The sequence below is a fragment of the Artibeus jamaicensis genome, unplaced genomic scaffold (assembly GCF_021234435.1).
Source record: "Artibeus jamaicensis isolate MK-2021 breed Jamaican fruit bat unplaced genomic scaffold, CSHL_Jam_final contig_387, whole genome shotgun sequence".
Lineage (NCBI taxonomy): Eukaryota > Metazoa > Chordata > Mammalia > Chiroptera > Phyllostomidae > Artibeus > Artibeus jamaicensis.
Window position 1 is genome coordinate 46,321,746 of NW_026521812.1, and position 14,935 is coordinate 46,336,680.

Here is a 14,935-nt window from a genome sequence, read left to right on the forward strand (position 1 = left end):
AGTAAAATGACAACAAACTCACAACTATCAACAACTGAACCTAAACAGTAACTAGGCAGACAACTATAACATGAACAGATTCACAGAAATGGAGATCAGGTGGAGGGTTATCAGTGGGGAGGGGGAGGAGGAGAATTGGGGGGGAAGGTACAGGGAATAAGAAACATAATTGGTGGGCATAAAATAGACAGAGGGAGGTTAAGAATATATAGGAAATGTAGAAGCCAGTGATCTTATGTACAACCCATGGACATGAACTAAGGGATGGGGAATGCTGGAGGGTGAGGAAGTGGAGGGTGGAGGGAGGGTTAAAGGGGAGGGAAAAAATGGGACATATGTAATAACATAATCAGTAAAATATACTTAAGAAGAAAGAAGGATGGTTTAGCAACTATCATACATTTGGTCGATTCATTTGCATGTCATCAATGAAGACTAACACTAGTAGAGGGTCTTGGTTTGAAGAACTTGGCATAATTTTTTAGTATGTTCTTACAACATACTATTTATTAAAGATAATAGTTAAAAGGGAGAGAACTGCAACTTTACAGGGTAGAAACCTTGGAAATACTAACATGACAAAGTTAACTTTAAAAGTATTGAGGATGGCTTAACAGTATGTGTCCTCTGAATCGAGCACTGAGAAAAACACAGCCTTGTCTTTAGGATACCAAATCAGTATGACCTGGGTATGATTATGAAGAGACATAAACATAAAGAGATCTCATGAAGAGATCATAAACAGCCCTGGCTGGTGTGGCTTAGTGGATTGAGAGACAGCATGTGAACCAAAGGGTTACTGGTTTGATTCCCAGTCAGGGCACATGCCTAGGTTACTGGCCATGTCCCCAGTAGGGGGTGTGTGAGAGCAACCATACGTTGGTGTTTCTCTCCCTTTTTCTCCCTCTCTCCCCACTGTCTCTAAAAATAAATAAAAATTTTTAAAAAGAGACATTGAACATACTGAGGGTCAGGGATCATCCTACATAAGTAAGGTCAGTATTCTTTATAAATTTCCGAGGACATAAAATACAGAGAAAGCCTGGGGAAGTAAGTATTCCAGATTGAAAAAGACTGAAGAGACAATGTTACTAAAAATGTAACATGTGTTGATTTATGGGATCCTGGCAAAAAGGAAAAGGGAACATTCGTTAGGATAGTTGAAAAAATTTCAGTGGGGCTTGAGGATTAATGGTAGTTTTATCAATATTAACTTTCCAAGTTACGTAGATGGGTGTCCTTGTTTTAGAGAAATACGTGCACCCTGGGATATTTAGAAGTGATAGATCTTCAACTCAGTAGCCTGCTCTTAAGTGGTACAGAAAAAGATAAGTGGTACATAAAAAGACTAATTAATGGTGGTGGTAGTAGTAGTAGTTGTAGTAGTAGTGGTGGTGGTGGTGGTAGTAATAGTAGTGTGTGTGTGTGTTATATGGAGACCTAGGAAGAGAAGAAAGGTGATGATGGAGCAAATGTAGTGAGTTGTTAATGGTTGATGAATCTGGGTGGTGGGGATATGGAAGGCATTGGTACTATTCTTAGAAACTAAGTTTGAAATTCAAATTTATTTTTTAAAAGTGCATTTATTTTTTTAAGTATAAGAAATGATGGTGAATATTCAGTCAGTTAATGATGGGAGAGTTAGAATATGGTAATTTATAGGAAGATAACTGAAAAATTGTGTGGGTCACGGGGGAAGGAACTAGGAAAGTAGACTTAAAGATGAGAGGAGATAATTGATACACAGTGGTATTTAGGGAGGATAGATAGATGAATAAATAGATGAAATGGGATGTGTAAAGAGCAGCTTATTTTGACTAGACAGTTAATTAGGTTCACAATGAACAACAGATCCTACGTGTCAATGTGGAATATTGTATCTGCTAAGAGTTTTGGTTAGGAAGTGGGACTAGGTTCTAGACACAAGTGATAAAGTCTGGTAATGGGAAAAGAGTGATGAATAGAGACCAATTAGGGATTTTTAAAAAAGGTTTTTAATTAGCCTGAGCTTCTCTTATAAATAGCAAATTTATGAATTTGCAGTCTTGGAGACTTAGTTGCTTATCTTCTTTTTCGTAATGATACTTAGCTTCTTGGGATTAGGATGAGAACAAGTAATGATTAGATTTATACAAAGTTAGTCATTGGTGGTTTAGGTGGGCAGAGAATGAAAAAAAAAGAGCATGTGTTGAAATGATTGACATTGCAGTTTAGGCTAATTTGTAAGGAGAATGAAACAGGTGTGATAGGTAAGAAAGAAAAGCAGTGGTCTTTTCTTGAAAAAAACAAAAGGACTAAACTGAATTTAAATTGTAAGCAATTTTTAGCTGCCTGAAGACTAGGGTACTTTTAGCTTGAATAAGAAAATGACATTGTAGAATAAATGGCGTTTTAAACATTTAATTCTTTTTGTTCTAACGACACCAAGAGATAAAATCTGACTTAATAAAGCTATTTGGTAGTAGCAAGAGAAATTAGAATTTTCTTTGTTACTTCTGCCAAGGAAGGCCAGATTCTGTAATTTCTTCTGTCTTCATGTCAGAGTTGTAATCTTTGGTTGGTCTTTATGATTGGTGCTTCTCTTAGCAGGAAAAAGTTTAGTGATATACTTTTTCATTTTAAGTCCATCTGAGCAGAAATAACATGCTATATACTGTTTCCAAATGTATGCAGCTTTCTACTTGCTGAAGTCTACAATTTTTTGTCATTTACTGCTCCATGCTGTACTTTTTATTGAACAGTTTACATAGTTGTCACTTCTAATCTTCTAGCTTTTAGTTTACATAACTAAATGGATAAATAAATAGTTTAATTAAACAGTTTAAAACTTGCATTCCAGAAACTATAAAATTTGGAGAGTATAGACTTTAGGTTCTGCTTTAGTCTCTGCATAGAATTTAAGTGATTAAAAGACCCATATGTAAAAGACCCATATGATGTTTTCATATAAGTTATTGGGCACTTTTTTTTGGTTTAAGGAGATTTTTAATATCAAGGTATATGACAAAATAGAAAGCCATGTCACTGAGACCTGTGGAACTTTTCCAGACTTACCAAAGCTAGATGTATACCAGACATTCCCTGTGTTTTATCTATGGAGAATGTCAGTGTTTGTTTTTATTTACCTGAATTTTGCCTCAAGAAAACCCCACATTATTTTCACAAGGCTTTGTAGTTCACAAAAGGAATTCACAAAATAGGAACTTTTGGGGGAGCTATAGCCCAAAAAACAAAAAAAAGGAATTATCCAGTGTTGGATCTAGTTATATGCTGGAAGAAAAGGTCATTGATGCCACAGAGCCCTTAAAAGTATTAAGAGAAGTAACAGTGATTCTGGAGTAAATGTCCACAATTCAGTTTTCTTTCTGTGTCCTAAGCTAAGGAGTATATTGATGGTCTTAAAGGCACAGGTTTTTTATCATTCTGTGCATGGCTGCTTTATGTGTGGTAGAATAACAAAATTTATAGGGAACTTCAAACTAACTTCCTATGCTTAGGCAAATTTAAGGTTTATATAAGTCTTAACCTTTCTTGCCAGGCTTTTTTACAAATACCTACACCATTTTTTTTTTGTCATCACCCCCCCCCCCCCCCCCCAATATAGAAAAGGTACTTTTTTTTTTTTTTTCAGCTTCCTTTGTTTTGTCTTTGCTTTGACAAGATGTGTTTGTAACATTTTGTTTGGGTATTTAAGTAAACTAAAACTATACATTCTTATTGTAGTTTTTTCAGTTTATGCTAGGTTTGATGTAGACAAGTGGTGACATTAATGAGCACACTTTCATAGTCATTACAAGAGTTTTACATTATTGAAAAGTGAAGCTAGTGATTTATTGCTGTTTGCTTAGCATTAAACCCCAGCATAATATTCCAATTTGATTGAAAAATGAAAAAAAGCACTTTCAATTTGTATCTAGCCAGCTCATGGATTTCTTAAAACATTGTGGCTAAAATAGTGTAGTTACCATGTCTTGTTTGCTTAAAATTCTTTTGTAGTTACTTCACTGGGTTAAATCCAAAACTACTTAACAAGCATTTAAAAAATATTGTATCATATTTCTCAAATAAAACCTTTGCAGCTGAATTTCTTGTTATTTCTAGTATACTTTGTGTTCCCAACTTTTTTTTTACTTTGCCAGTCCACAGTCCTAGCATCATCTTGGTATTATTAAAAAATGACTACTTTGTTTTCTCCTAGGCCTTAGAGCTTTGTAGAAAAAATCTGTCAGTGAGGTTTTTCTAAAATCATGCTATCTAATTTTATCAGGACTTTCAACTCTTGCTCATGGATTTCTTTTTGTTCTTCTTTTCTTATTCTCATTTTTTTCATATTTCTAAGCTCCTTTTCTGCGTTACTTTTTTGTTTCCTGTTTCCCCTTTTAGTAAATAATTCTCAGATATTTGTTTTACTTGCTAAGGTTTGAATCATTGAATTCCTTTATTGTTTACTTTAAAGTTGCTCTATTATAACCTTTCTTGCCTTCATACATCATAGAAGCCTATGTATTGCTCTTACCCAAGACAAACTGTCATGCTTGTAGTTGATCTCATCCCTTTCACCATCAATATAAAATTGCTTTTATTTTAATGTCCACAAATCTTTATTTTTTAAGCATTTTAATTGAAACACTATAGTTTCCTACTTTTTGCTTTATTATTAACGTTACTAACATTTGAGGTAGGCTTGTAGAAAGAAAATTCATCTATTTCCAAAAATTCTGCTCTACAGTTTGGTCTTTTCAAGAAGAATTTTGTCCTTTTACCTTTGATTTAAATACATTTATAGTGCTTTTAAAAATGTTTCCTAGTAAATTTAATTTTTTCTCTTCTGCAGTCCTTTTCAGTTGTTTAGTGTATTTATATTTCTGGTAGTCATTTTTAAATAACTTAGTTGAATGTCAGATCATCTTTAGTTTCACATTCCCATAAAAATAAATTAATGATCACAATTAATGATGCATGGTCTAGAAATTGCTTAAGGATGCCTTAGATTTCTGTTTGAAATTCTGCTAGTTCTGAGGAACAGGGGTGAGGGTGGCACATGATTCTAACACACTACAGGATCGTGGAAGAGGATAATGATGAGAGATTTCCTTGAAAGGATGAAGGTTTCTCTCCTGCAATTTAATGGAAGAAAAGAGAGGTTTCTCTCTTAATTAATTGGGATAATACACACTAGATGAAAATGTGCATAGTGTTTTCTGGTGTTGGGTGTTTTGTTTGCCGAAATAGAATACAATTATAAAGTAACATTAAATTGATGAGATTACTAAATAATGAGCTCAGTAGGAATATAGTGGGTCTTTTTGTTAGATTTTAATTGGTAAAAAGTCATTGGAGGCTGATTTTTAGATAATAGGTTGCCACTGTTTCTTTCAGTAGAGTTTTGGTCAAAAGGCTATGGGTCCCTCCCCACCATTAACATGAAAAATATGTGAAACCCCTTCTATAATAGAATGTAAAGTGCAAAGTCTTACTCAGATACATAAGAACAAATGAATTATAGTAGCATTGTGATGTATAATGTGATGATATGGTTTTTTTTACACATTTTGTCTGTATTGGCATAATTTTAATTTTTGTTGTGAATATAAGCTAGAACCAAATATTGCCTCAATTGATTGAATGTGAATAAATTGACTTCATTTTTGGAATTTAGACAAATTGAGAGTTGAATGAATGCTTTAAAGCCATTTTTTAAAATTCAACAAATACATGATATATTCCCATACGCCAGGTAAACCAGCTTCCTGTAAGTCATAGTTTAATATATCTCCTTCACATCCCTTAAATAGTAGTGACATAATCCTCATTTCTTTAATTTTCCAAACAGCTATTCCATTTGTCTCTTCTGATCTTTTCTATAATAATCTCAGTTTTCTCACTCATTCTTTCCTGCCTGCACTATTTTAATAATTTCCACCTGGTTTTCTACTTCGTAGCCTAATTCACACTGATGTAGGATGATCTTTGAAAAATATGTATCTGATCCTGATAGTCTCCTGCTTGGTAATTTAAAAGTGATCCAAATTATATACCATATTTCTTTTCTTTCTAGAAGTTAGTTGTTTATTTCTTAATCTTTATTATATTTTTTCCATTGCCATTTAGTCCCCATTATTACAGTTTCTTAATATACTGTAAAAGGTCCATAATAGTTTTTCCTTGACTTTATTCTGAGAATAAATATACTATCACCAACAAAAGTAGTGTAGGTAGATAGTCCATATATATACATAGCTTTTTACCATGTACTAGGCACTCCACCTTCATTTACTCAGTTTTTGCAAAAACCCCATGAGGTAGATACAAATAAGAAAACTGACACATAGGAAACCTGTGTAACTTGCTGAAGGTCAAACATGTAAAAAGTAGTCATAGTAGGTCATGAACCCAGACATTGATTTTAGAGTCTGTGCTCTAAGCTATTATGCTACATTTCCTCTTCATACATAAGACTGTCTAAGGATCACTGCTTCTGGTTTCCTTTTCAGATCTTATCTCTCCACTTCTTAGGAAAAACAGTCTCCTCCCTTGTTTGAATCTCATCTGTATAGCTCTTAGGACATGTTATTATATTTTCAGTCTTCTCCTTTGCTTCATAAGGACAGGAATACTGTGTCTTTGTATCTTATCCTTATATCTCCAATGTTTTGTGGTACATATGTGATTGCAAGGCAGATGGATAAATGAATGCATAAATCACCAAATTTTAAAGGTGAGGGAACCTTAGAGATCATCCAGTTTAACCTCCTTGTTTTATAATGAAGAGCCTGATATTAAATGAACATGATGGTAATACCAGATTTTAATGTGGGTAATTTACCAAAGTTAAGTTTCATTAACTTAACTTTGACCCATTAGTGGTTGGTGACCCATTATTTTGCTTCAGAGCTCAATTAGAAGAATTGGCTTTATAGTTAATTGAGTGTGTTCTGGGTAGTGTTGGCAGAGTCTGGTTTAGGGTCGTTCTATTAATACCATGAGATCAAACAATATGCCATATCTATTGTCAGTATGAAGCAGCTAACTTGTCTGTATCATTCACTTTTGTAGGTCGTCTGAGTAATGTCAGGTACAACAGTGCTTTCTTAAAAGAATTAGACTGGGAGGTTGTAAAGAATTTTAATACATGCAATCTTTGAAACTTGGTTAATTTTGAATCTGGGGTTAGTGATAATATTCTCCACTTTTTTGTATATTTAAAACTTTTTAATAATAAAAATAGCAGGGTATAGGGAGATTTGAGAATAGAGTATTAGCTATAAGATGAATTGGGAAAACTAGAGAATTAAAAAACATAAAAATAAAGTCTAGAAGTCCTAATCTTTACTTCGGCTATGTCATATTGGAATGTTTATTTGTACTGCAAATATAGGTATTCATAGAGTACACTATCTTTTATAGTGTCTCTTCCTGTGCTTATTTTGCTGTTGCAGAGTAAACAAGTAATTTATATATTTTTATAAACTCCATACAGATGAAATTTTTAAAACTGGCTTTAGATGACATTATATGTATGCTTAACTGAAGATCAATGATGGGAAACTTGTGTACATAAAGATAAGATTTCTTTATCTGTGGTAAGATTTGGAATTAAAATATAGAGTTAATTATGTTAATACTCATTCTTATTTTAAGGGTTCTGATGACTGTCTTGTGAAAATCTGGGCAACAGATGATGGGAGATTATTAGCTACTTTAAGAGGACATGCTGCTGAAATATCAGACATGGCTGTAAACTATGAGAATACCATGATAGCAGCTGGAAGTTGTGATAAAATGATCCGAGTCTGGTGTCTTCGAACATGTGCACCTTTGGCTGTTCTTCAGGGTCACAGTGCCTCTATAACATCACTACAGGTAGTTTTTAAAATCATTTTTGGTTATAATTTAAAGTACTTTTTAAAAGAAATCACTTTTATAATTCATTGCATAAAGCCCACTAAAAGGAATATTTCTGCTTTCTTTATAAATATATGGCTTTAAATAACTTGGTAGTCATGACTTTCGTCATTGTTGAGCATTTTCTAATTCTCTTATTGCTATTTGTATGATAGAAATGAGTATATTATTTGGAGTGTGTCACTCTTCTTTTAAGGATTTTTTTTCTTGTATTGTTTTTCAGTTCTCACCGTTGTGCAGTGGCTCCAAGAGATATCTGTCTTCTACTGGAGCAGATGGCACTATTTGTTTTTGGCTGTGGGATGCTGGAACCCTTAAAATAAAGTCAGTTGCTCTTTTATTTCACAGATGTAACATTAAAAGCATAAATGTGTTTAAATGGTTGAAGCTACAAAAGTTATAAAATAGTTGACAAATAGAAATGAATTTACTTTTTCTCCTTGAGTAAATAACAAAATCATTTTGGTTCTTCATTTTTATGCTTTCTTTTTCTTGCTTCAAAGAAAGTTATCTCATGTTAACATGTTTGTTTCTTTTTTGTCTTATCCTTATCCTAGCCCTAGCTCTTTTCTTCAGAATATACCTGTTTTACTACCACTCGTTTCTGTATGCTACATAGTTTTGTCTGAATAGATCCTTCTGAGAATGTAATCTTATAGTTCCTAAGGCTGTTCTTTAGAATAATTGTAATTATTTCCGTTACCACATCTATGAACTTTAGATTTCATTGTAGATCCAAAGAAACTTAGGAAAACAGAATTATTAAATTTTCACTACTACGTGAAGGTAGGTAAATGTAGCCTCCCCCTTGGAGGTTTTTGTATTTGTGCTTTCACTTAAATTATCTCAGTGTATCAAAACAAGTGAGCTGGACAATATTATCTTTTGATGAAGGACACTGAGGCAAATAAAAGGTTTAATGACTTCCCCATAGTTAAAACAGTCTTTAAAAATTGGCAAGGCCAGGACTAGAACACTTCTTGCCTCTTGGTCCTGGGATGTCTGTGCTATGCCACTAGGGAGAGGAAGTGCTCTAATTATTCCATAGACAGTCTGTGAATGGAGAGGTGGTGCATCTAGTGTTTCTGCAGTGTTGAAATGGCCATCTCTGTGTGCTCTGAATAGAAAGTCATACAGATTAGGAAGTTATTCCAGTGATTATCTCTTCCGCTTACAAATTATCAACACAAATTGAGCTCTTTAAAAAATAATTGATGTAAGTCAGTGTTCTTTAAAACAGTAGTGTTTAAGTAAACTTCATGTGTATGAACATTCCTGGAGCGTGCCTTTTGTGGAAGGGCATGAGGGGGCCATTGCAGCTTGAGTAACAAAAAAGGATTGTGGTCAAAGACATGCTCTTTAGAGAAAGCAAATTGACTTCACTTTAGTTGTATTCCTAATATTTAGAATATTAAAGACTTTCTGTAGACATTTAGATAAAAGTTGAAATATTTTATATATGGACAGTAGCAATAGTTCATTGTTTTCCTTTGTGTATTTTTTACCTCCTTATGGACCTGATTAAGATACCTTTGTCTTTTTTTGTTTTGTTTTGTTTTGTTTTGTTTTTGCAGAGAAGAAAAGTGATTAGCAATTTTAAAATTAGCATAGGAATAAAAATGGCTTTACAAAATTAAACACTTTGTGCCTCTTGAAGATTACATTGCTAAGTATAGTAATATATATCTCTACACTTGGAAAGTGAGTAATTCCATACAAATGATTTCTATTTCAGAACATTTATGTAGATTTAACCATAAATTCACTACCTTAATTCTTCACATAATATTAAAAAATTGGACATGAATGGGGAAATGAATATAATTTTTTTCTTAACAGTTTACCATAGCCATTTTTAATAATTTCAGTAGTTGCATTGTATTCCATGGAGTTGTTTTATACTTTGCTTAGTGATTTTCTGTTTTTGGACACACATGTTTTTCTAGTTGTTTTTATAAGTAGTATTATTTTTTGAGAATTTTTTCTTGAAAACTTTTAAGCTAGGGAAATACTAAAATGAAATAGGTGTTCCTTAAATAAGGACACTTGTTTTCTTTTCTGCATTATACATAGTTGATGGCTGCCAAAAAATTTTGACAGGACTTAAATTACCTTATTTATGTCAGAGACACTTTAATTACTAATGAAAGGCAAATTGTATTACAGTATCATACTGTTTTTGTGTGACAGACTTCAACACCTCTCTCTCTGCACTAATTGAAAGAATCAGATTGATCACTAAATGAAACTTGTTCTGGAAAACCAAATCTCTTGATAAATTCACTTTATTATATATAAGGTTTATGTGTATGGTAACTACTCCCTCTAGTAAAGATGCTGCTTCTTAAGTTAGTAATCTAAGTGGTTGGGTGACTCAGAAGATGGCTCAAGAGATCTAAGAGTAGGAAAAAGTTGTCCGAGCATATGTAGAATAGGTGTAAGGAGAGAATTAGAATAGTAAAATATGCAGATAATCATAATGATACCCAATTTTTATTAAGCCTTTAGTCTGCCAAGCTAGTACCAAGTACCTTACATTTGTTATCTCATTAATCTTTGTGACAACTCTTTGAAGAAGGTATATTATTATCTTCAGGACAAAGGGGAAGAAAACTGAGGGCAGATACTGGAAGTATGCTGTCAGAATCCACTTTTAACCACTGTGCCAAACTAAATAGCAGTTACTCATTGTTGGAGTGTGTAGAACTAGTTGAACCTAACTACTAATAATACTAATATTTATTGTGTGTGCTGGGCACAGTAATAGGCACTTTATGTGGATTATACTCATTTAATTTACTCTGCAACTCTGAGATATATTGTTTTTACTCCCATTTTACATATGAAGAGCCTGAGGTACAGAAATGTTAACTGGCCTAAGGTTGTAAACCTGAGTAAGTTAGCAGAGCTGGGAATTGAATTCAGTCTGAGTCCAAGGCCTGCTTTAAAATAGTTCCTCAGATATGGACTTCAAAATAAATTATCTCTGCCAGCTTATCTGTTTTTTTCCCTTAAAAAAATTAAAGCCTATTTAAATTGCAGTCTGTATGATTATTTGCATGTTCTGGTTATGAATTCCAACTGAATGGTAGTTTGCCATTTACATGACTGATTGTGCCAAAAAATAACAAAAAATGTAGGGCTATGATCAATACACTATTAAGAAAACTGTAGCTCATTATTTTTCTTTATAATTTCAGATTAATTTACTTAAATTATAATTCTTTTAATTTTACTCTAATAAATTTAGGTTTTAAGAGTGCTTTAATAACTTACAGTTTCTCTGAATTGTGTCATGCTTTATGAGAGCTTGTGGATATTAAGAAGAATACTATAAATGTCAATTCAAAAATTTATTTAAAAAATTTAACATCTACATCTTGTTGTGTTCTGTATCAGTAAGAAAATTATTGTTCAGAATATAAAATTGATCAGAATTTTTTTTCTCCTTAAAAATATTACAAAATTGAAACCACTCTGTATTAGAACGCCATAAGTTGTAAAAGTTGTACAGTGTACTCTGGTTGAGGTCAGAGGCTCTATTTTTGAAATTTTCTACTAATTTGAAAAACTAGGTAAAAATGTATATTAAATAGGACTTTAAATGTAATCACTGTATTGGAGCATTACAAATACATTGTACCATATTGGAGCTGTTATGTAAAATCTGTATTTTTTTCTTAATATGGTTGATTATAACATTAACACTATATACTTCATAGTAATGAGATATTTAACACAGTTATATAATTAATGTAAATATAATTGAGTGTAACCTGTTTTCTACCGATCACTATTTTGAATGAACATTATAGTTGATATGAGTCAAATAATCTTAAGATTTTTACAAGGATAAGTGTAAGATTCTTAGTTTTTGGAATCTTATAAGTCATTAGGTGATAAACAAAGGAGCTGTCTAATTAATAATGTTTGATATTGAAAAACTTTAGTTATTGGTGGTATACATACACCACAGAGTCAACACCAATTTTCCTAGTGTGTTCATGTTTACAAATGACTTATTTGCATTTTGCATTGGTATTTGATCAAAAACTGAGAAACCGTTAAATTTGATTAGGTATGACAAGTGGCTTTGGGATTGTTTTATGTGTAGATTGTTGTATAATCAGGAGCTCCTACAAAGTCCGTACATAGAGTTTCCACAAGATCTGATCATGATGTGTAATGATTTCAAACTTGTTTTTAGGAAGGTAGCCATCTGTTGCTTCTTACTTAATTCTGTCCTTCTGTGATTATTTTTTAAAACAGTGATTTCTGGTCTTGCTATTCACTTTGGGATATTTTTAATTGTTTATTTTTTGTTTTGTAGTCCAAGACCTGCAAAATTTACAGAGCGCCCTCGGCCTGGAGTTCAAATGATCTGTTCTTCTTTTAGTGCTGGTAAGATTTTTTTCTTCTTAATTTTCTGCTTAAAGTTGCACATTAGAATCTTTCTCTTTTCCTGGATATTATACAGGATGGGGAAAAAAAGATATATACTTGTTTGTATAGAAAATAGTATAATAGTTAACAAATAGCAATACAATAATAAACTCCATTTCATATACAATTGTGAACCTAGTTTTTCTTTATTTTATATTTTCAAAGGCAGTTATATGCTTGAGCTAAGCTCTACCCTAGAAAGTTTTCTTGCACTGAGTAATTTGTGTGCAAAATGGTCAAAGACAATGTGACCCATGAACAAAAACTTTTAATGTACACAGTGTACATATGTTGTATGTAAAGGCACAGAACCTGTATTTTAGAGGTGGTAGAGCTGTAGATTAAATGCCAGGATTTTCATAGATTAAATAGATTTGTTAAGGCACAGGAAATGAAAATGGGGCATTTTATGATAAAGATACGTCCAAGGTCCTTGACTTCATTTACAGTACTGTCATGGACTGAATGTTTTTGTCCTTCCCACCTGCTTGTTGACATCCTGCTCTCAGACTTCTCAGCCTCCAGAGCTGTGAGAACTAGGTGTCTATTATGTTTGGTTTTTCTGTTTTTGTTTTTATTTTTCAAAGAGAGAGAGAGAGAGAAAAGCAAGCTAGCTAGCTTATAGTAGAGCAAACATTTTGGAAAATATTTACTCTTGTAATGTAAATAATATTTTTTACATATGCCAGAAGATAAAAATTAATTTAATAATATTTGAACTTTGCTAGAGTTTAGTTGATGTACTCATGTGACTAATATTTTTCTTTAAGAAGATTATAACGCTCTGGTAAGAGAGAATATTTTCAAAATTTACTCTGTTAAGGAATAAATCATTGAGTAGTTATCTTGCTGGAAGAAAGGTATTTTAAATCTGGTTTATATTTCCATGGATTTTGGAGTTATCCCATGACTAAGTAACAAATTTGATTGATATTTGTACTTTATTATCTTATTCATTTTTTTATTTCCTCTTTAGAAATTAGCTGTATAACAATGCTGACATTCAAATTAAGTTTTGAGTTTATGCAGCATTTTGATGGGTATTAGAGTCTTTTAAAACAAATTATGAGCAGCAGAATTGAATCGATGAGAAAATGAAATGAAACATGAAAAGATTTACCAGTTAATGTTCCTAGTACCCGTTACTTTCACATTTATTTCCAGTTTTATTTTACCTTTTCATTTCATAATTGTGGATAGCAATAGTGTCTGAGGTAAGTGATTGTAAACTGATGACATGAATCTATTTTTGCCACACTAATATCCAAACAGTCTCAATTTCTAACTTTTAGATTTCTACTGTTACTTCCATGATGACAACTTTTCCTTCTAGTAATAACATAAATGTAGGGGCATTGCGCATGTGTTCAAAGTACAAGGACAGAGTAAATTGAATATACAAATTACTGTAATGGAAGATAGAATGTATGTGTTACAAGACAAAGTCTTAGTGAGACTTTAGAGGAGAGTGGGCTCATTTGATTGCAGAATTTGTGAAGACAACTTACTGAAGGAATTGGGCCCTAACAGTTTGATAGAATTTTAATAGTTGGGAGATGGGGTAAGAGAGGGATTTCAGCAGTTAAAAGGCATGTTTTTTAGTGAGGATAACTTAATTTTAACATAAGGTTATGCAATCACAGTGAAATTATTTGTGATGCAAAGCTTTACTTATGTATATATTGAAAAATTCATTCTAGTCAAAGCTCTGTTAGCAAACTTCTGTATTAAATTCAGGTTAGATATACTTATGGTAAATAGGAATAGTTTTAAAGTAAAAGTATTAATCATCCAGTATATATTGTGGTAATGTTGTTTGCACTAAATTATCCATTTTTTAGAGATTTTGAGATTGTGTTGTACTGATAAATGTTTACTGTTCTTCTTCAGGCGGCATGTTTCTGGCCACAGGAAGCACAGATCATATTATTAGGGTTTATTTTTTTGGCTCAGGTCAGCCAGAGAAAATATCAGAATTGGAGTTTCATACTGTAAGTATTGGTAAAATGCTTTAGATGAGAACAATTTAAATGAGTCTAACAGTTTATTTTCAGGATCTTTTTTTTTTATCTGTTTATGTATAGGACAAAGTTGACAGTATCCAGTTTTCCAACACTAGTAACAGGTAAAATAATTATTTTTCTTAAATTTAATTCTAATTTTAAGAGTTATAAAATAAAGAGTTTTTATAGTCAGATTTTTATTAGAATTGTATACAAATTAACTACCTAGAAGAAAGATCTTGACCAGTTATACTGAAATGTGAATATAGCCTTCACATGCAAACATGTCTTTATGTTTTATTTGTAATAATGTTAGTTTATTTAGCCATTTTTAATAATAAGGACTTTTGTCCACTCTACATATTTCCTGTACATATCAAAGTAGAGGGAAACTTTTAGTAGACATTAGAAATGTATTACAATGTAATATATGAGGCATAACTAGTTTTCCCATATTCTTATTTTAAAATGGAAGAAAGGTATTTCTAAGATCTTTAAATAGAACAAGTCAAGGTCATTAATATTGAGAGGAAGGTCAGTATTTTTCCATGGAATATGTCAGTTCTATTTCTAAGGTAGTAAAC

The 14,935-nt window shown here is 32.2% G+C and overlaps 1 protein-coding gene across 1 annotated transcript in view; it reads left to right on the top strand.

Moving 5' to 3' along the window:
• PHIP (pleckstrin homology domain interacting protein) overlaps window positions 1–14,935 on the top strand; it is a 135,128-nt gene that overhangs the window by 40,830 nt on the left and 79,363 nt on the right. The window contains exons 8-12 of the mRNA XM_037142891.2: window positions 7,642–7,863; window positions 8,129–8,229; window positions 12,236–12,306; window positions 14,239–14,339; window positions 14,433–14,473. Coding sequence (XP_036998786.2) covers window positions 7,642–7,863; window positions 8,129–8,229; window positions 12,236–12,306; window positions 14,239–14,339; window positions 14,433–14,473 — 536 coding nt within the window. The remainder of the gene's footprint in view (window positions 1–7,641; window positions 7,864–8,128; window positions 8,230–12,235; window positions 12,307–14,238; window positions 14,340–14,432; window positions 14,474–14,935) is intronic.